This window comes from Meriones unguiculatus, chromosome 1 (assembly GCF_030254825.1).
Source record: "Meriones unguiculatus strain TT.TT164.6M chromosome 1, Bangor_MerUng_6.1, whole genome shotgun sequence".
NCBI classification, from domain to species: Eukaryota; Metazoa; Chordata; class Mammalia; order Rodentia; family Muridae; genus Meriones; species Meriones unguiculatus.
The window spans coordinates 145,222,749-145,239,948 of NC_083349.1; the positions used below are offsets into that span (position 1 = coordinate 145,222,749).

The following is a 17,200-nucleotide window of genomic DNA, read 5'->3' on the forward strand; positions in this document are numbered from 1 at the left end:
TGGGGTGGTTGGTGGCTAGCTCAGAACAGTGCTTGGTATGCAATGTTAAGGATCTGAGATTAGATCTCCAGCACCCACAAAATACAAACAAGTGCTGGGGAGATGGTGCAAGGATCCTTGAGGTTAGGCCAGCCCGCCCAGCTGTGTCTGTGAGTTTCAGTTTCAGTGAGAGACCCTGAATCAAAACTAACATGGAAAGTTGGGTGCAGTGTCACAAGCCTGTAATCCCAGCAAAGCACTCACGGAGGCAGAGGCAGGCAGATCTCTGAGTTTGAGGTCTACACAGAGTCCAGAACAGCCAAGGCTACACAGAGAAACCCTGTCTCAAACAAACAAACAAACAAAACATGGAGATTGACTGAGAAGGACATCTGATCTGGCACACGCTGCATACATATGTCTGTGTCTGTGTGTGCGTGTGTCTGTGTCTGTGTCTCTGTACTCGTGCACACAGAGAGAGAATAAAAAGACCTACATAATGAGTTTAATGCTTTGCTCTCTCCATCTTGAAGCTCTTTTTTTTTTTTTTTTTTCCCTGAGACAGGGTTTCTCTGTGTAGCCTTGGCTGTCCTGGACTTGCTTTGTAAACCAGGCTGGCCTCAGACTCAGAGATCTGCCTGCCTCTGCTTCCCAGAGTGTGCCACCATGTCCAGCTGAAGCTTTTAATTATTAAGCAAGTGACACCACATTTTTATTTGTAGTGTACCCCTCAAATATGACATAGCTCATTCTGGTCCTAGTTGCTGTTTCGTTTGTTTGTGTAGCAGTGTGTTTGAGGACCTTATCTACAACTGTCCCTTCAGCTGCAGAAGAGCTGTTTGTTCTTTATGCTCTTGTTCTTGTCCCTTACCATTCTTGCCACACAGTAGATGCTTGGTAACTAATTGCTGAATGAATAGGTGAAAAGATATTTTTAACAGTTACTTAATTATTCTATGACAAGGGAAGGGGGATATGGCATTATGTGTGGACGTCAGAGGACAACTTGCAGGATGACTTTTACCATGTAGGTTCCAGAGATGGAACTCAGGTCATCAGGCTTGCCTACCAGTGTCTTCATACAGTGAGAGATTTCAGGCCCTTGTCTGCTCCCCAACCCCCAGTTTTTGTTCCTTGAAGGATCTTTTCTCTTTTTTTTCTTTTTCTCTTAATCTTCCTTCCTTCCTTCCTTCCTTCCTTCCTTCCTTCCTTCCTTCCTTCCTTTCTTTCTTTCTTTCTTTCTTTCTTTCTTTCTTTCCTTCTTTCCTTCTTCTTTTCAGTGTTTGGAATGGACTCCAATACCTTAGCACTGGTAAATTCTAGGACCACTGAGTCACATTCCCAGCCCAGAGAGATTCTTCTAGAAAGTTGGAGTTTGATTGGGAAGATGAGTGTGCTTCCCACACAGAGCCCCATCTCCTCATAGGCAGGGACTAGAGAAGTTCTTTCCCCTGCGTATGAGGCCAGCATCAGGCTTGGGGAGGAGAATCAGTGTATCACCACCACTAGAACTAAATCTATCTATGTAAGGTGGTTTTGGTGTGGACAGGGTATGGTCTTTTGGGATACCAGGGTACAAGAGCTAGCAACTGAAGGCCCTGAGGAGGGTATGAGGAGAACTGGTAGCAATGCAGGTGCTAGGGCAACCATAGGAACCCTGCAAGCAGTGGGGTAGTGTATAATTTGGGAGTCAATCTTATGGCTCGACTAGTGGGGGAGGGGTGGATCTGTGTGTGTTCTAGTGTGTGGCTATCTCATGAATTATGTATTCAGAAATTAGGCCCTGGAGGTTATCACAAGTCAACTCCTTTCATGCCTGTATTGAGGCCTTTAGCCAGCATGCACTGAATTTCCAGAGTACCAGAGCCCAGTGACTGTGCTAAGGACACAGTGATGGACTGCAGGGGCATGGAGCTCACCCACCCTGTGCAGCGTGGGTCAGTCAGTATGAAAGAGCCAAAGTAATGCTAGGACTGGCATGTCCAGCTGGACTAGAAAAGGAAGGGTGAGCCACTCAGAGGCTTTAAACATGGTCCTCTCAGGTGTTATGGTGCACACTTGTAATCCCAATACTTAGGAGACTAAAGCAGGAAGTTTGAGTCCCTCCTGTGCTACATAGCAAGTTCCTACATCTAAAAATAAAAATGAACAAATTGCTTCATATCAATGGCATGACCTTGAAGGTGTGACGCCAAGGTCAGATTTATGTTTCAGAAAAGTGAGCTTGCTCAGACAAAACAGATGAAGGAGATAGATAGGACACTGGGAGTCCTATGAGGATGTGAAGACAGCCATGGAGGAGTTAGGGCCTTAACAAAAGTGGGAGTGGGGCGGAAGATGGGCAAGATTTGGGGACCCATTGGTCCAAGCAATAAAGGAGAATGGTAAATTCTGATGATGTCTGAGACTCTGTCTTGGATGTTCAAGGATGGGGATAGGGCACAGTCTTGACTCAAGACTGAAGGTTTGGGGGCAGGCCACAAACCTTTAAAACTAGATGTGATGGCTCATACCTGTAATCTTAGCACTTGAGGGGCTGAGGCAATACAATCACCTTGTCTCCAAACAAAGCATAATTTTAGGTATCTTAACCAAAATTGGCTCTCATCCTCAAACAGGAAGGATAAGAAAAACCACACGAACAAGCTTCGAGAACTGGCCTTACTGATCCCTGTGACCATGAAGACCAGAAACAAGAAGCACACCAAGGTATGGGGATGGAAGGGGAGGAGGCAGGTGGGAGCAGGGTGTCAGAGCAGTAAGTGGGGGCCTCTCCTAGGAAATCCACATAGGCCTCTCAGTGGTGGACTTGAAACAGGTGGTCATGCTCTGAACAGGAATTTCTGGGAGTCCATTGGGGGGGAATTCTTGTTTTTAGAAGCCAGTTACTTACCCAAAGTGTCAGCAAGTGCTTTCTTTGCCACTGAGCTATACCCCCAGCCCTGTGGGATTCTTTCAGGATAAGAGGTGGGGTAGGTGGAGCTGGGACTGGAGACTGTTCAGTCAGTACTTGCTACAAAAGTATGAGGACCTGAGCTCTAGTCCCAGAACCCACAGAAAGCCAGGGGTTGTGAGGTGTCATGGTGCAAGCTTGTTTTGGTTAGCAAATCTACTCTCATTAGTTATTGAGCTCAGGTCACATTGAGAGACCCTGTTTCAAAAAATAAAACAAAACAAAAAAAACCCATAGTGAACAACCCCTGAGGAATGAAGCTGGCCTCTGATCTCTACGTGAACATGCACATACACAGAAAGAGGTAAAAGGAACAGGGAGTGGAAAAAGTAGAGGCAGAGGTCACACAACAGAGCTGGAGCCCTCCAGCCTCGCAGCTGCTGCTCTCAGCCCAGAGTTTCTCAGTTGTTATCAAAAAGGAAGATAAACTGGGCATGGTGGCACACACGCCTGTAATTTCAGCACTCAGGGAGGCAGAGGCAGAGGGATCTCTGTGAGTTCAAGGCCAGCCTGGTCTACAAAGGGAGTCTAGGGCAGCCAGGGCTACACAGAGAAACCTTGTCTCCAGAAAGAAAAAAAAAAGGTAACTCCTGCTCCTCACGTAGTTTAGCAACAGAGCTCTTGCCTGGCATGTACAAGGCTCTAGATTTCATCCTTGAAGGTGGGGCACAGAGGGAAAAGAACAATTATGGTCTAGTGTTGCATGCTTTTCATTCTAGCACCTGGGAGGCTGAGGCAGGAGAATTGCAAGTGCAAGGCCTGCCTGGGCTATAGAGTGAGTTCAAAACATCATGTGCAACTTTTGTTTCAAAATACAAATGTAAACAGAGGACTGGGGATGGTAGCTCAGTGGTAGAGCATTTACCTTGGACACCTAAAGTCCTAGGTTCAATGAAACAGACAGATATACACATTTTCTTTCTCCTCTCTCTCCCTCAGGGGAAGGTGTATTATGTTTTTCTTTGGCAACTTTCATGGGCCTCATATTCCTTGCAAACCATCAACAAGTTCTCGTCAGGGCTCCTGCTCTGCTTTCATATGCTCTTCTCCACCTTTGGGCTTCTTGCCTCCCTCTTACAGTAATCATCATAATCATCATGATTATGTCCGGTTCATGTGGATAACCTCAAGCAATCTCTCTATCTCCAGTTCCTTAATTCAGTGACATCTGTAAAGTGCCCTTGCCATATAAGGCAGCCTAATCTCAGACATGGGACTAGGATGTGGCTGCCTTTGGAACTGGGATGTGATGATGGGGAATTTGTCTATGTCCTCAAGCACTTGCTTATTTGCTGTGTATAGGTGCTGTCATAGGATCCTGGGAACCAGGGAAGAGAAGGACTCTATTCCTGCCCTCAAGGAATGAATAGCATTTCTTAACTGATGAGATGTCATCTCCAGGAATCATCTCCAGGCCTTGCTACATAACAGAGAGACCTCTTTTTCAAAACAAACACACACATTAAAAAGAAAAAAATATTTATTTGTTTATTTTTTTGAGACAGGGTTTCTCTGTGTAGCTCTGGCTGTCTTGGAACTTACTCTGTAGACCAGGCTGGCCTTGAACTCACAGAGATCCACTTGCCTCTGTCTCACAAATGTTGGAAGCAAAGGTGTGTGCCACCACTGCCTGGCTCTTTTTAATTTTTTTTTTTTTATGTGCATGGATGTTTTCCCTGCATGTATGATATGACTATGTAACAAACAAGGGTGTTGGATCTCTTGGAACTGGAGTTATAGGTGATTATGGCCTGCCCTGTGGGTGCTGAGAATAGAACCTGGATTCTCTGGAAGCTAGAGCTTTTAATTGATGGCCCAACTCTCTAGCACCCAACTCCCCCACCACACCCCCTTTTTTTTTTTTAACTACATAAGGGCTTCATATTTGCTTTGCAAGGGTTCTACTACTGAGCCATACCCTGCAGTGACATTTTTAAGAATTCTGGAATTTTGGTTTCTTTATTAAAAAAAAAAATAAAAACAAAAAACAAACAAACAAACAAACAAAAAATAAACCAACACAGAGCTATTACAAGAATGTGCTTTCACTTTAATCCCAGGTTTGGGGATATGGGGGGTGTGGGGATATGGGGCTGCTTCGGACTGTCCGCAGCAGCAGGCTATGGTTTGCCTCCTCTTCTAGCAGAAGCGTGGTTTTGCCAGTTGAAGATAGTTTTTGTAATTGTGTGGTGTTTGGAATTCTGGGATTCTTTTCAGAGGGTACATAAATGCAAGGGCCCAGAAAGGCAAGGTCGATGTTTGTTAGTCTTTTAGGGAGGTTAGTTATGATTTGTTAGTAGTTATGGTCAAATAAGAAACAAAATGAAAGAAATTAGATTCAGGGATTTTCCTAATTCCTCTCTCCCTGATATCCTTGTTTCTCTCCCATCAGGAGTGAAACAGGAGGAATAAAGGGCAGGAAAAGAAGAATTCACAAAGTAGCAAGGATGGGCTGCAATATCCCACCCTCCTATTTATTTAAATAATTTATTCATGACACTGGGTATTGAACCCAGGGCCTTGTGTACACTAGATAAGTACTCTTGACTGAACTATACTTATTTCTGAGATAAGGTCTCACTAAGCTACCAGGCTGGCCTTGAGCTCATTCTGTGGTCCTGGCTGGCCTAAACTTGGAATCCTTTTGCCTCTCATATCCTGAGTAGCTAGGATTACAGGCCTGTATTATTAGGCCTGGTTTTGGTCTACTTTATTTTAACAAAATTATTAATGTATGTGTAAGAGAGAGAAAGAGGGGGTGGACATAGCATGGCATGTTTATGGAGGTCACAAGATAACTTTTGGGAGTCAGTTTTCTCCTCCACCGTGGTATTGGGATGGAGCTCAAGTCATCAAGCCTATACAGCAAGAATTTTTACCCTCTAAGCCATCCCACCAGCCCATTCAGCATAATTCTTTCCCATGTGTTCTCTCCTGTGCTCGGGATCCCTTCTCCCCTACATTCTCCTTGGGTTCTATCCTGCACGCTGGCCTACATGCAATCTGCTTGCTAGTTAGAGCTCATACTCTGAGGTCAGTCTCTTACTAGAGGAAGTCACCCACTTGATCACGGCCATATGATCTCTTATTGGAGCTGTTAGGGGTAGTTTTCTTGTGTCTGAGGCTTGAGGTTGTGGTATCTATCCACACCACTCTGGCGGATTCATTGTCTCCTGTCCTGCATGAACCACAGCCTTCCCATCCACCACGAAAGTCCTTATCACAGTGATTATTCCTTCATTTTAGAAATGTATATACTTAATATATTTGTGTGTGTGTATATATATATGTTTATACATGTACACATGCACACAGACATATATAATTAGTAACTTTCTGGGAGCAGTGCCTGTGCCACAGCGACAAGCACCTCCCCCCTGAGTTATCTTAGTCCTGTTTCCTCATTTCTGATGCCCTTTGGATGGAGAGTTCTGTCAGGCAAGGGCTTCAAAGGATGACTCTCTTCTTAGCAACAACAGGAACAGCCTCAAGCAAATAATAACTGATAATTGTTGTTCCTAATTGACTGTAAGTTTCTGGAATCAGCCCCCAAATGCTGAGTATCTCTTTAATATGCCTCCTTCTTTAAAAGGTAAAGTTTTAAATTATTTATTTGGTATAAATGTCATGACACAACTGTGGAAGTCAGAGGCCGATTTAAGGGAGTCAGTTCTCTCATGTGGGCTTGAGTGATTGAACTCAGGATGCCTTCAAAGGGGTCTAAAGGGACTGAAATTTGAGAAAGGTGCATTTCCCCACCTGAGCCACCTCACAGGCCTGCTTTCTTTTTTTAACTTTGGAACATAGACAGCCAGCTACATAGTGAGATCCTGTTCAAAAACAAAACAACACAACAACAAAAACCCATGCAAAAAAAAAGGGGGGGGGGAGAAATTCCTGAAGGAATAGATTGTCCAGAAATACCCAAAGGGAAGAGGAATAAGAGAGGTTGACAGAGAGAATAAGATTGAGTGATAATGCATCATTCCAAAGGTCTGTGTCTTCAGTCACTCAGTGGTCAATAGATGTTTGTTGAGTGAATTTTCTTTGTTGTGACAGTTTTAATGCCTATTATAACTTGAGATGGTCTCTGGGGTTTCACCTTCTAGTTGTAGCTGCCAGGTCATGTTCCTAAAGCACTAAGACTGAACTTTCTAGATGGGTGTGGAGCTCATGTCAATAATTCAAGCACTTAGGAGACTGAAGCAGGAGGATTACCAGTTAGAGGTCAGCTTGAGGTACACAGTGAGACCATTTCTCAAAAACAAAACAAAACAAAAATCAGAAACAGCTTTCTATCTTGAAAACAGGGATGCAGTCCAGCTACCTTTGCATGGACCATCTGTGTGTGTCTCTTCACAACTACACAAAGACTTCATTGTAATGGCATTCCAAGCCAGGTGTTATACATGCCAGTCTAAGAAAGACACCTGTCAGTGGTCTACTGACAGCTTTCTTCTCTTTCAGGCCCTTTGAGACCAGCCCCCTTGAAAGCAGTCTCATTCAAACATTGACTAAGCCTTTTTAAAATTGTGTGTTGGTGTTGGGGGTGGTGTTAAGAAGTATTCTCTCTCAAGTCTGTCTTGTCTCTCTTTCTATGGGGTCTTCCTAGGCTGTATTGTCCTGGAATTTACAATCCTTCTGTGTCAGCTTCCTGAGTACTGGGATTACAGGTATACTCCAGAATGCATGGCTGATAATTTTGAATGATTTCTGAGTTATTTAGGGACTGTTGTCCTTGCTAGATTGTGTGTCCATGAAGGCACGTGTTTGCATTGGTTTTAGCTTTGTGTCTCCAGTAGCATCTCAGGAGGTATTGAGTGGTGGTAGTGGGGTAGGTGATATCTGCACATTGGCCAGGAGCACCCTGTTGAATGATGTGAAAAATCTGCTTCTTTAAAAGCCCCCGGCCAAGGCACCTCTCCATTCTATGTCTTTGGAATACAGAAATGAGTTAGCTAAAGTCTTGCTTCAACCAGCTCAAGGTCAAAGGGAGAGAACAACACAGAAACAGATAACAGAAAGCAGTGTGGCTGATGTGGAGGTGGGAAGAAGTCCAGGGTGTTTTAGACTGCTGAGATATGGTAAGCTGACCCAGCCTGGGCCAGGTAGTCATAAGAGGAGGTGGCTATGCTGAAGTTCAGAAGAGGAACAGGCAGATGAAGGGGCTTGTGGAGAGAAGTGGAGGGCCAGACAGGAAATTAAGTATGAGCAAAAGGCCAGAAGCTGAGCAGTATATGCCTGTGACTGGGACCAGGAGCAGGCTGCCCCAATCAGATTCTAGCTCTGTCTCTTTAGGTCTGCAAGCTCCATTAATGTTCAGCCTTAGCCTCCAGCCAGCTCTCTAGGACAAGCTAAAGCCTAGATGGCAGAATAGGTGGAGCTCTGCCAGCTGAGGCATTGTTGGGGTGTATGTGGAGAGCGGGTGTGAGGTGCTACCTCTCTCTGTTCCCCAGGAGCCTTACACTGTCTTAGGCCCTGATACTTGTGCAGTCAGGGTCTTAACAGCATGTATTGTAGGCTGGTTTCCAACTCATGATCCTGCTGCCTCTCCCTCCTGAGGAGCTGGGGTGACAGGAGGGCAATGTGCCCAGCTCTCAACTTTGTCTCTGCACAGAAGGAGATCCTGCTGCGTGTCCTACACTACATCCAGTATCTCCAGAGAAGTATTGATGTGGCCAAGGCCTTGCTCAAGCTCCACAGCAGCAATGGCAAAGGTGAATTTGTGGGTAAGCAGTTCCATCTCCAGTGCCTCTACACCATTTTTTCCTGGCTGTCAGGGAAACCAATCTTCCTCTTCCTGGGGAAGGTAGCTACATCAGAGAGATGTGAAAGGTGCTGTAAGAGAGCCACACCTGTTACTCCAGCGTTCAGGGGCTGGGCAGGAGTTCAAGGCCAGCCACGGCTACACAGTGAGCTCCAGCCCAGCCTAACCTACCCAAGCAAGACCCAGTCTCAGAGACACAAAGCAAAACATAGACACTGTGTTTTGGAGTTTGGAGGAGGTAGCCTGAGAGCTTGGCCTTCAAGGACAGCATAAGGGAACCCTGCCAGACTGCAGAACCACTCCGACCAAGAACATGTGGGCATGAGGAGACATAGAATGTTTAAGGAAAGGCAAGCAGCAAATGTGACTGGAGTAGATACTACACTGATCTGGTTTATGCATGCTCTTCCCAAGCCAGATGCTGATTCATATTCTGTTATGACTATAGCCTGCCTGGGCTTCAGTCTTGTAATCTGTACATTGGGACCCCACCAGCACTTCCATACTGTGTGTGTCATGGGAATGAGATGTGTTTATACAGAGAAACAACATGGTGGCTGCAGCACACAGCTACCCAGCACTGTACAGTGGCTGGGGTGAATACTCACACAGGAAGAAAAGGCCAGGGACACAGAGGCTAGAGCAGAGGGGTAAGGTCTGTAAGACAGAGCAGAGGGGTGGAGATGAAAAGTATTAGAAGATTCAACCAGAGAACATCCTAAAGATTAATTTGTTTTTGTTTCTATTTTTATTTTTTCTTATATTCATTCATTCACTCATTCATTTATATTTTTGAGGAAGAGTCTTACTATATAGCCCAGACTGGACTCAAACTTACAGTAATCCTTCTGCCTCAGCCTCCTAAGTGCTGCCTGCCCTTTGACTTCTTGGCTGTGTAAGAATAGACCTTAGTTTCCTTGTTTGTAGAGTCTGCCTGAAAACATTCCCACCCAGAGTTGGAAAGCCTTGTTTGGGGGGGGAGGAGGATGTGCAAGACCAGGAGTGGGGTCTGACCTGTGTCCTCTCTACTACCAGGGCTGGGTGGGAACCCATCTGCTGGCCAGACCCGGCGGAGACACTCCACCCCCTCCAGCTCTCAGAAGTCACGCCTTTGGGGCACTTGTTTGAAACCTCGAAAGAAGAAGTTTACCCGAGTGTCAGGTACGTGTGGTCTGTGGAAAAAGTGCAGTGAACTGCTGTCACAGAATAGGCTCCTTCTCCAGGGACACACTGGGCCAGGCCCCACCAAACTATGCTGGAGTCCCAGACCTTCCAGGACTTTCGTTTCCCCTCACTGGGACAGGGACTGATCTAGTCCCTCTCAAGGTTACAGAAAAGCCTGAGAAGACACTGCCAAGCAGTGCTTATATGAGAAGCCCTGGCAAGGCCCAAGAAGGATGCTACTGTCATCATTTGTTGTCCTTGATCGAGTGCATAGGGGAGGCAGGGTGGTAGAAAGATCTAACTGTAGAGGCTGAGAGTCCTGGCTCTAGCTCAGCCTCACCACACCCTTGCTTCCCAACCCCTTAAGCACCTCAGTGCCCATGCCTGTGAAATGGGGCTATGGCCTACCTAATCACTGCTCTCTAGTCACAACTGTACATTACAATTATTTGAGGTGCTTAGAAACTTCTTAAGTGTGTGCCACACCCCGAAAGCTAGCATCATTGCCTGGTGTGGGATATCACAGCAGCTGTGCATCATGCTGTTAGAACTCAACTTATGTACACAGAGCTGGCTCAGTGAGCTCTGGTTGAAGAGCTGGTAACACCTGGACTGCTGGTGAGTGCCAGGAGATAAGCAGTGTTCCGGAATGTGTCAGCCTCAAGCAGAAGAGTTCCCTACCTGAGCCAAATTCTGAGGCATCCTGGTGCTAACACCAAGCCTCCAGACTCCTGTCTCTATTCTCTCAGAGCGCCCAGTCTGGCCCTATAAGTCTCGCCGCTCCCTAGTTCTGGACCAGTCTGAAAATCAGATGACCACATACCCAGGCCTAAAGGAAGAAAATGGGGAAGGTACCATCTGTCCAAGAGACCTCAGCCCTAGCATCCACCCCACAACTATACCATCCCTGTCTGAAGGTGACGGACGAGGGGCCCAGCTGGTGTTCCTGGACATGGCTCAGAACATCTCTGCCTATGACATCACAAGTTGGTGCCTTTCTTTAGCAGGAACTCACTTTATATTTGCATGTGCTCTTTAACCCCACCCATGTGTGTACATGTACATGTGTACATGTGTATTTGTGCCCTTTTGCAGACTCTGCCCTGGACAGTTCCAGCAACTAGGCATACATCAATGAATGGGATGACATTGCCTCTTACACCATGGGGCTTTCCATTAACTTTTGTTGTCAGTCTCTGTAAGAGAGGGGCAAGATAAAGGTCACCCTTGTGTGTAAGCTTCAGGTCTCAAACCTAGGGATGGGGCAGCATACGTCTACTTCTCTGAGTGCCCAGTTCCTCTTCTCCACCATGCTCCCCTATTGTTCATGTATCCTCTCTAGTCCAGGCCATGACCATGCTATGACATGGTAGTGACCAAATTCTCAGTCCAGTGATGGAATTCCCCATTTTTCCAGGGCCACCTGGACTTGCTGGAATGCCCTGGTACTAGAATGCCCTGGTCCCAGAGGCGGTCCTGCCAGCTATGAGACTTGGAGCTAGACATGCCATTTCACATGGCAATGACTGGGCTTACCCATTGGTGTAATGGTGCTGTACATCAGTAAAAGATTTACAGGGAGGAGGACAAGGCCAGCTTCACTTGTGTGCCATCATTGCTGGCATTGTTATTCTATACTAAGGATCTGGTCTTCTGGCACTTCTGATGGAGGTGTGAATCATTGGGGTGACTCACACACTCTGGCTTCACCCAGGCACCACAGCCTAAGATTCTGGTTTTGGTTATGGGAGGAGGAAGGCTGATGGCAGAGCCTGGTCCTCTCTCTTCCACCCTTACCCCTCCCCATCTTGGGTCCCTGGAATCTGGCCCATATACAGGCATAGTTACCTTATTCTGACACCCCTTCCTTCAGGTGATCATGCTGTAGCAGCCCAGGATGGAGAGCTTGATGTTGACATCAAGGCTCAGAGCAAGGTTCAGAGGTCCTTTTTCCTCACCAGGGCACAGCCCTGTCTCAGGTAAGGAAACCCCAGAGTGCCAATGGCTGGGGCTGAGGTATCTGTCAAGTGTGAGAAAAAGCTTTACATTCTCTGCCAGGGCTCCCTGAATGGCGCTCTGGGCTCAGCTGTGTGCTGGCTGTTTCAGGCTCCCAGGAAGGTCTGGCTTCCCACCTTCTAGACTGGTGATTGTCACCTGCTGATCTTCCTTGACTCTCTCTCCTCCTAGCCTATTCTCATCCATTGAGTGCTTGTCTAATATAGACTTTGACTAGATCAGTGCAGCTTGAAGCCCCTGACCCAAGGTAGAGCCAAAACCTCTTCCTTGGCATTGGAGAATGTGACCCAGTCTCATCATGTTTGTCCTCTTTTGCTTTTGCCCCCAACCTTTCACTGAACAGCCCAAATGTTCTCCAGTCCAGACCCTACCTGCTCTGAGCTTGCTGCCCTGGTCCCTCTACTTAGATCATCTGCCTCTCTGGTTTACTTGGGAAACTACCGTGTCTCTCTCATACTTGCCCTCGTCTTCCCTGGAATGCTCCCCCACAGGGTCTCCTCCATTATCAGCATCTGCTTACCAGCTCATTTTTCCATGCACGACTTGGAGCTCCTTGGGGGTAGAAACCCAGTTGATTGAGTTCCCTGGGGTTGCCCACAGTTGATCATGTGAGCTCAGTCCCGGGCTCTGTGTCTTCCTCAAATTCCAACTCCTGCAGGCAGAAGCTATTCTTGTGCCCTTCCAGTGAAGCAGACAAAGAAGCCCCAGACATTGACCCCTGGCTTCCTGTGTGGACCTCCGAGGACAGCCCAAATGGTGATTACAACTTCTCTTCTTGTAGGCTTTGAGCCTTCTGAACCTTCCTCTTCAGGGGATTTCTATAGCAAGAAAAGCAGGAAGAAGGTTGTGGGATGAAAACACACTATACCTAGCATCATTCTACCCCTGGTTGCTATTCTAGACATTGCTAATCAATCCATGCTTTTCCACAAGCCAGCCACCACAGAACCTTTTAAGCACAGAGCTGTGGGTCACCATAGTCAATCTGTTGGCTCTGGCACGTTGCAATGATTCTTTTTTCTTTTTTGTTGATGTATTGCCAGGCAATGTGCTTCTTAATCCTATACCACCTTGACTCTGAATGGCAGTCTCCTTTCCCTAGGGTGGGGCTATCTCCTCAAAGCCCACTGCTACATTGGGGGTTGACCACATGCCTGAGTGCCATGATCCTTTGCAGGAAGCCCACTGGCCTTGAGGTCTTCCCAGAGCAATACCAGGCATGTGACGAACTACCTAAGTGAAATCTTAGGATTTAGCTCTTCCCTCTTCAGCTCCCCAAGCAAAATCCTGCCGGATCATGTCCTGGAGGATGGCACCTACTTTCTGACTGAAGGTGGGCTACCAGAGTGGGAGGAACGTCATTCATTCATAAAACATGGGGTCACCATCCCACCCAACAAGTACTTGGGCCTGAGCTGGGCCCAGTGGATGCCTAGAGGGCCTGGGGGGGCCTACAGCTTCTCACAACATAGGAGCTACTAGGCCATGTAGTAAGGGAGAGGCTCCACAAAGCTGTCACTGTGCCCTCAGCTGGCACATGGACTAGGAAATCCCAAAGTGGAGAAAGTAGGGAAAGGAGGTGGGGCTAGCCAGGGGTGGTGTGGGAAAGGCCCAGTCCTGCTAGTGTTCTACTCACAGGTCTCTTGGAGTCTTCACCTGCTGCCTGTGAACTGGAAGGCCCCTCAGAGAAGGTAGGCTCTTGTTTTTCCAGCTTGTCTTCCTCACTGTATCCCATACCTCCATCCTTCCCAGAGTTACCACCTCTGTCCTCACCGCCCACTTTTGAGCTCACTGCTGCCATGAGAGGCCCCAGAAGGGCCTGCATGAGATCACAGCCACTCCCCTAGCAGGGTGGACACAGGGCAGTTCTCTCACCTACAGTGGTTTACCACTCACAGCTTAGTGTGTGTGTGTGTGTGTGTGTGTGTGTGTGTGTGTGTGTGTGATTGTATGTTTGAGACAGGGTCTCCTGGATCACAGGCTGGCATCAAACTCTCAATCCTCCTGCCTTAGCCTTCAGAGAGCTTGAATTACAGGAATGTACCAATTTATCTGGCCAAATAATTCTTACTTCTCTGACCATGGAGTTTATGCACAGTGGTAGTGGCACCACAGGGCTCATGGTGCCTGGGACTCAAGATTGGCTCCATTGACACAGCTCCATTGGTGTCATCCAGCTTTGCCTTTGCCTCCAGCTCAGCCACATGAGGGAGTAGGAGGGAGGGATAACCAGTTAGCTGAGACTGGTGCTAGGGCTGCTAAGGCTGTGCAGGTGGGAGGGGCACTCATGTCCTCCAGCTGAAGCACCCTGTGTCCTTGTTCTAGTACCAGTTTCCTCATGTGTGGATTGATGCCATGAGGCTCCTGCCTGGGACATTCAAGTCGAGGTTCCTGTGTTTCCAGGGGTGTGGAGACAGGTGAAGGTGTCTAACCTGAGCTGTTTCTAATGTCTTGCGAATCCTGTAGTCAGTGTCTTCCTCCTCATCTGGTCCAGGACACACCCTCTGAGGGCCACACAGGCCCCCCTAACTTCCAGTCTGCAATTTCACTGGACCACTGCTACCTGTCGCTGAGTGAGAACTCGAAAGTGCTGTCCAACTGCAGCTCCAGTTCAGAGTCCACAGACATAGACTCCCTGTGGGGACAGGAGGAGGTGAGAGGGGTAGCCATCTACTCAGGGAAGACAGGGGTCTTCTCCCTCGCTCAGCTTTCTGTTCTGCAGCAGGCCAACCCAGAGGGCTTGCAGAGTTCCAGTGATGAGGACAAAGACTACACATGGACACCTACCAGGAGGTCTTCTGGCCTACTAGTAGCTGGCAAGAAGATCAAGAAGGTCCAGGCAAGCCAGGGCCCTATGAGGCCCAAGGACAGTAAAAAAGTCTGCCCTGGCCAGGTGAAGAAAAAGTGTGTTAATGGCTTCATCATGTTCTGCAGGATGAACCGGAAGCAGTATATCCGGTGGGTGAGGGTACCCAGGTTTTTAAAGGGTTTACTATCCCCATGTGCACCCCCAGACCATGTGGCCCCACTGCTGTGCTTCCTATCCTGTGCAGCAGACCCAAGTTCCAACCTGAGACATCAGAGAAAAGGAAATTAATTGGCTTCTGTCACCTTCAAGAAAACTGCCTTCTGGAGGGTTTGGTTCTGGGCTGAACCAGTCCTGTCCCTCTCCCCTGAGTTGTCATCTGCCTGCTAGGCCACATTGGCTGCAGGTTGTCTTCAGAAGGTTCAGGCTCAGTCCTGCCAGATACCTTAGAAGTCTCATCGCTAAAGGTCCTTGGGGTTGACTTAGAACAGTTGCCAGCCCTGGACCTGTCACTGTTGGCTGAGCAACAGCCCAAAGAGCTGATTGCCTTTGCTGGAAGAACATGTTTGTGTGTGGGGGAACCTGTGAAGTTGGTGGCTGTGGGTCATTTATGCTTTGGAGGACATCTGTGTCTCTTCCTTGCCTCTCACTCTAGAGGGTGTAATGGGGCACTGGAAAGCTGGTGGGAGAGGAAAGATGGCCAAGGACCACGGTGTGGCCATTGTGACCTCCTCCTTCCTGTACCAGAGCCTGTCCTGGGACCGCATCTACAGCTGCCACCAAGGAGCTGGCTCAACTGTGGCGAGGGATGACTCTGGAGGAAAGGAGACCATACTGGTGAGAAATACCTCTTCAGAAGGCATGGGGAGACCTTGGGCCCCCCCTGTGACCCTCACCCTCACCCAGAGCTTCCTGGCTTTGCTGACGGGTTGGGGTGTCACTGGGCTAAAGACTTGTAAACACAGATTCCTTTTTCTTTGTATATGTGTGGTGCGTGCACACACGCACGTGCATACAAAGCCCAGAACAGAACATCAGGTATCGTTCTTTTGCTTTTTGCCTCATTACCCTGAGGCAAGGCCTCCCACTGAATGTGGAACTGGCCTTTGCAGCCAGAAGGCTGGACAGAGAGCTTTTGATCTACCTATCTCTGCTCCTAGTGCTTGGACACAGGCACACACAGCCAGGCATAGCTGTATACTAGTAACTCAGACTCATGCCAGAGTAAGTGTCCTTACTAAGTATGTCCTCAGCCCCTGGGTCACAAGGTTTACCACTTGGAGGTGCCATCTGCAGTTGGGAAGAGTGACCTTTGCTGGGTCCTGGATCTGCTGCCTCCATTTCTACTTGTCACACCGAGCATCAGTTATTTTCCTGTCGCTTAGCCTCTGTCTTTTGTCTTGGTCATTCTAATCCAAAGTCTGCCTCCTACGCCAACCTCAAGAGCTCACCCTTGCTCATTTCCAAACTAGCCTAACCCCTCACGTCTGTATGAAAGCACCTGGCACAGTCCAATCTAGGTATCAACACCCAGAGGCCCAAAGAGAGGCTGGCCCCAGTGGGACCAAAGAGAGTTCCAGCTCCCTTCAGGTTTGGTCACTGCTGGGGACTCTAGTTGGGGAACCTAGGAGCTGACCTTGAGGAACTTCCATCTGTCCCCAGCACTAAGGCACGCAGGTTCAGCCGCCAGCACAACCGCATTGTGAAGCGGGAGAGCTCCAGCAGTGAGGACGACGATGGGGAGACCCCTAAGCCCTTCTACCAGCTGCTGGCTGAGAAGGCCCAAGTGTCTTTGGGCCTGACCTCGTGCCCACCCCTTGCTGCCAGTGAGAGGGACAACCCTGGCTGGGCTCTACCATCTTCTTAGCTTCAGGCCCTCTACATTTGTTTCCCCTGGGCCTCAGCATCCAGTGCTGTGGGTCCCCTGCCCAGTCCCCAATCCCCAGCACCTGAGAGAAAGTGTATTTACTGACCCAAGGCTCTGTGTACTGGCTTGTGCACAGACCCTCCAGCCTTCCCACCTCTTTCTTACAGGATGGGTGCCCTAGATGAAATGCAAGCTTCCCTCTGCCCCTAGAATCACATGCTTTCAGTTCTGTTTGTGCTCGCTGCATCCTTCCCCGCTCTATTTATGGACTATTTATTGTCTTAAAATGAACTGGGACCTTTTACTCTCAGGGGAGAAGGGATGCTGTGTCCAGGATCCCTTGGGCAGGGGTGAGCTTTCAACATTATCAAATCCAGAAGCCCTTTGCTTCCGCACCTTGAAAACCCTCTAGAGCCCACAGGTCTGAACCCAACCCCTTTACCTCAGAAATCCAGTCTTGGGATGTGATGACCCATGTTTGTAATTCCAGCATTCAGGAAGCTGAGGCAGGAAGATGGGATTTGAGACCAGTCTGGGCTACATAGCACATGACCCCATCTCAAAAAGAACCTAAACAAAAATAAGCAGCCTCAGCCTCAGGCTGGGCTTTACCTCTAGTTGTCTTTTGGGCCAGTTGTTTGGCAGGTA

At 48.1% G+C, this 17,200-nt stretch overlaps 1 protein-coding gene across 1 annotated transcript; it reads left to right on the forward strand.

The window, feature by feature from the left end:
- Positions 1 to 2,316: 2,316 nt before the first annotated feature.
- Positions 2,317 to 17,092, forward strand: Meiosin (meiosis initiator). Its single transcript, XM_060381325.1, has 13 exons — positions 2,317 to 2,363; positions 2,598 to 2,688; positions 8,550 to 8,649; positions 9,735 to 9,860; positions 10,613 to 10,849; positions 11,737 to 11,842; positions 12,538 to 12,635; positions 13,057 to 13,212; positions 13,518 to 13,570; positions 14,374 to 14,532; positions 14,602 to 14,837; positions 15,433 to 15,522; positions 16,348 to 17,092. The coding sequence occupies exons 1-13, from the start codon at positions 2,317 to 2,319 to the stop codon at positions 16,550 to 16,552; spliced, it is 1,704 nt and encodes a 567-aa protein (XP_060237308.1). The 3' UTR covers positions 16,553 to 17,092.
- The last annotated feature ends 108 nt before the right edge of the window (positions 17,093 to 17,200 follow it).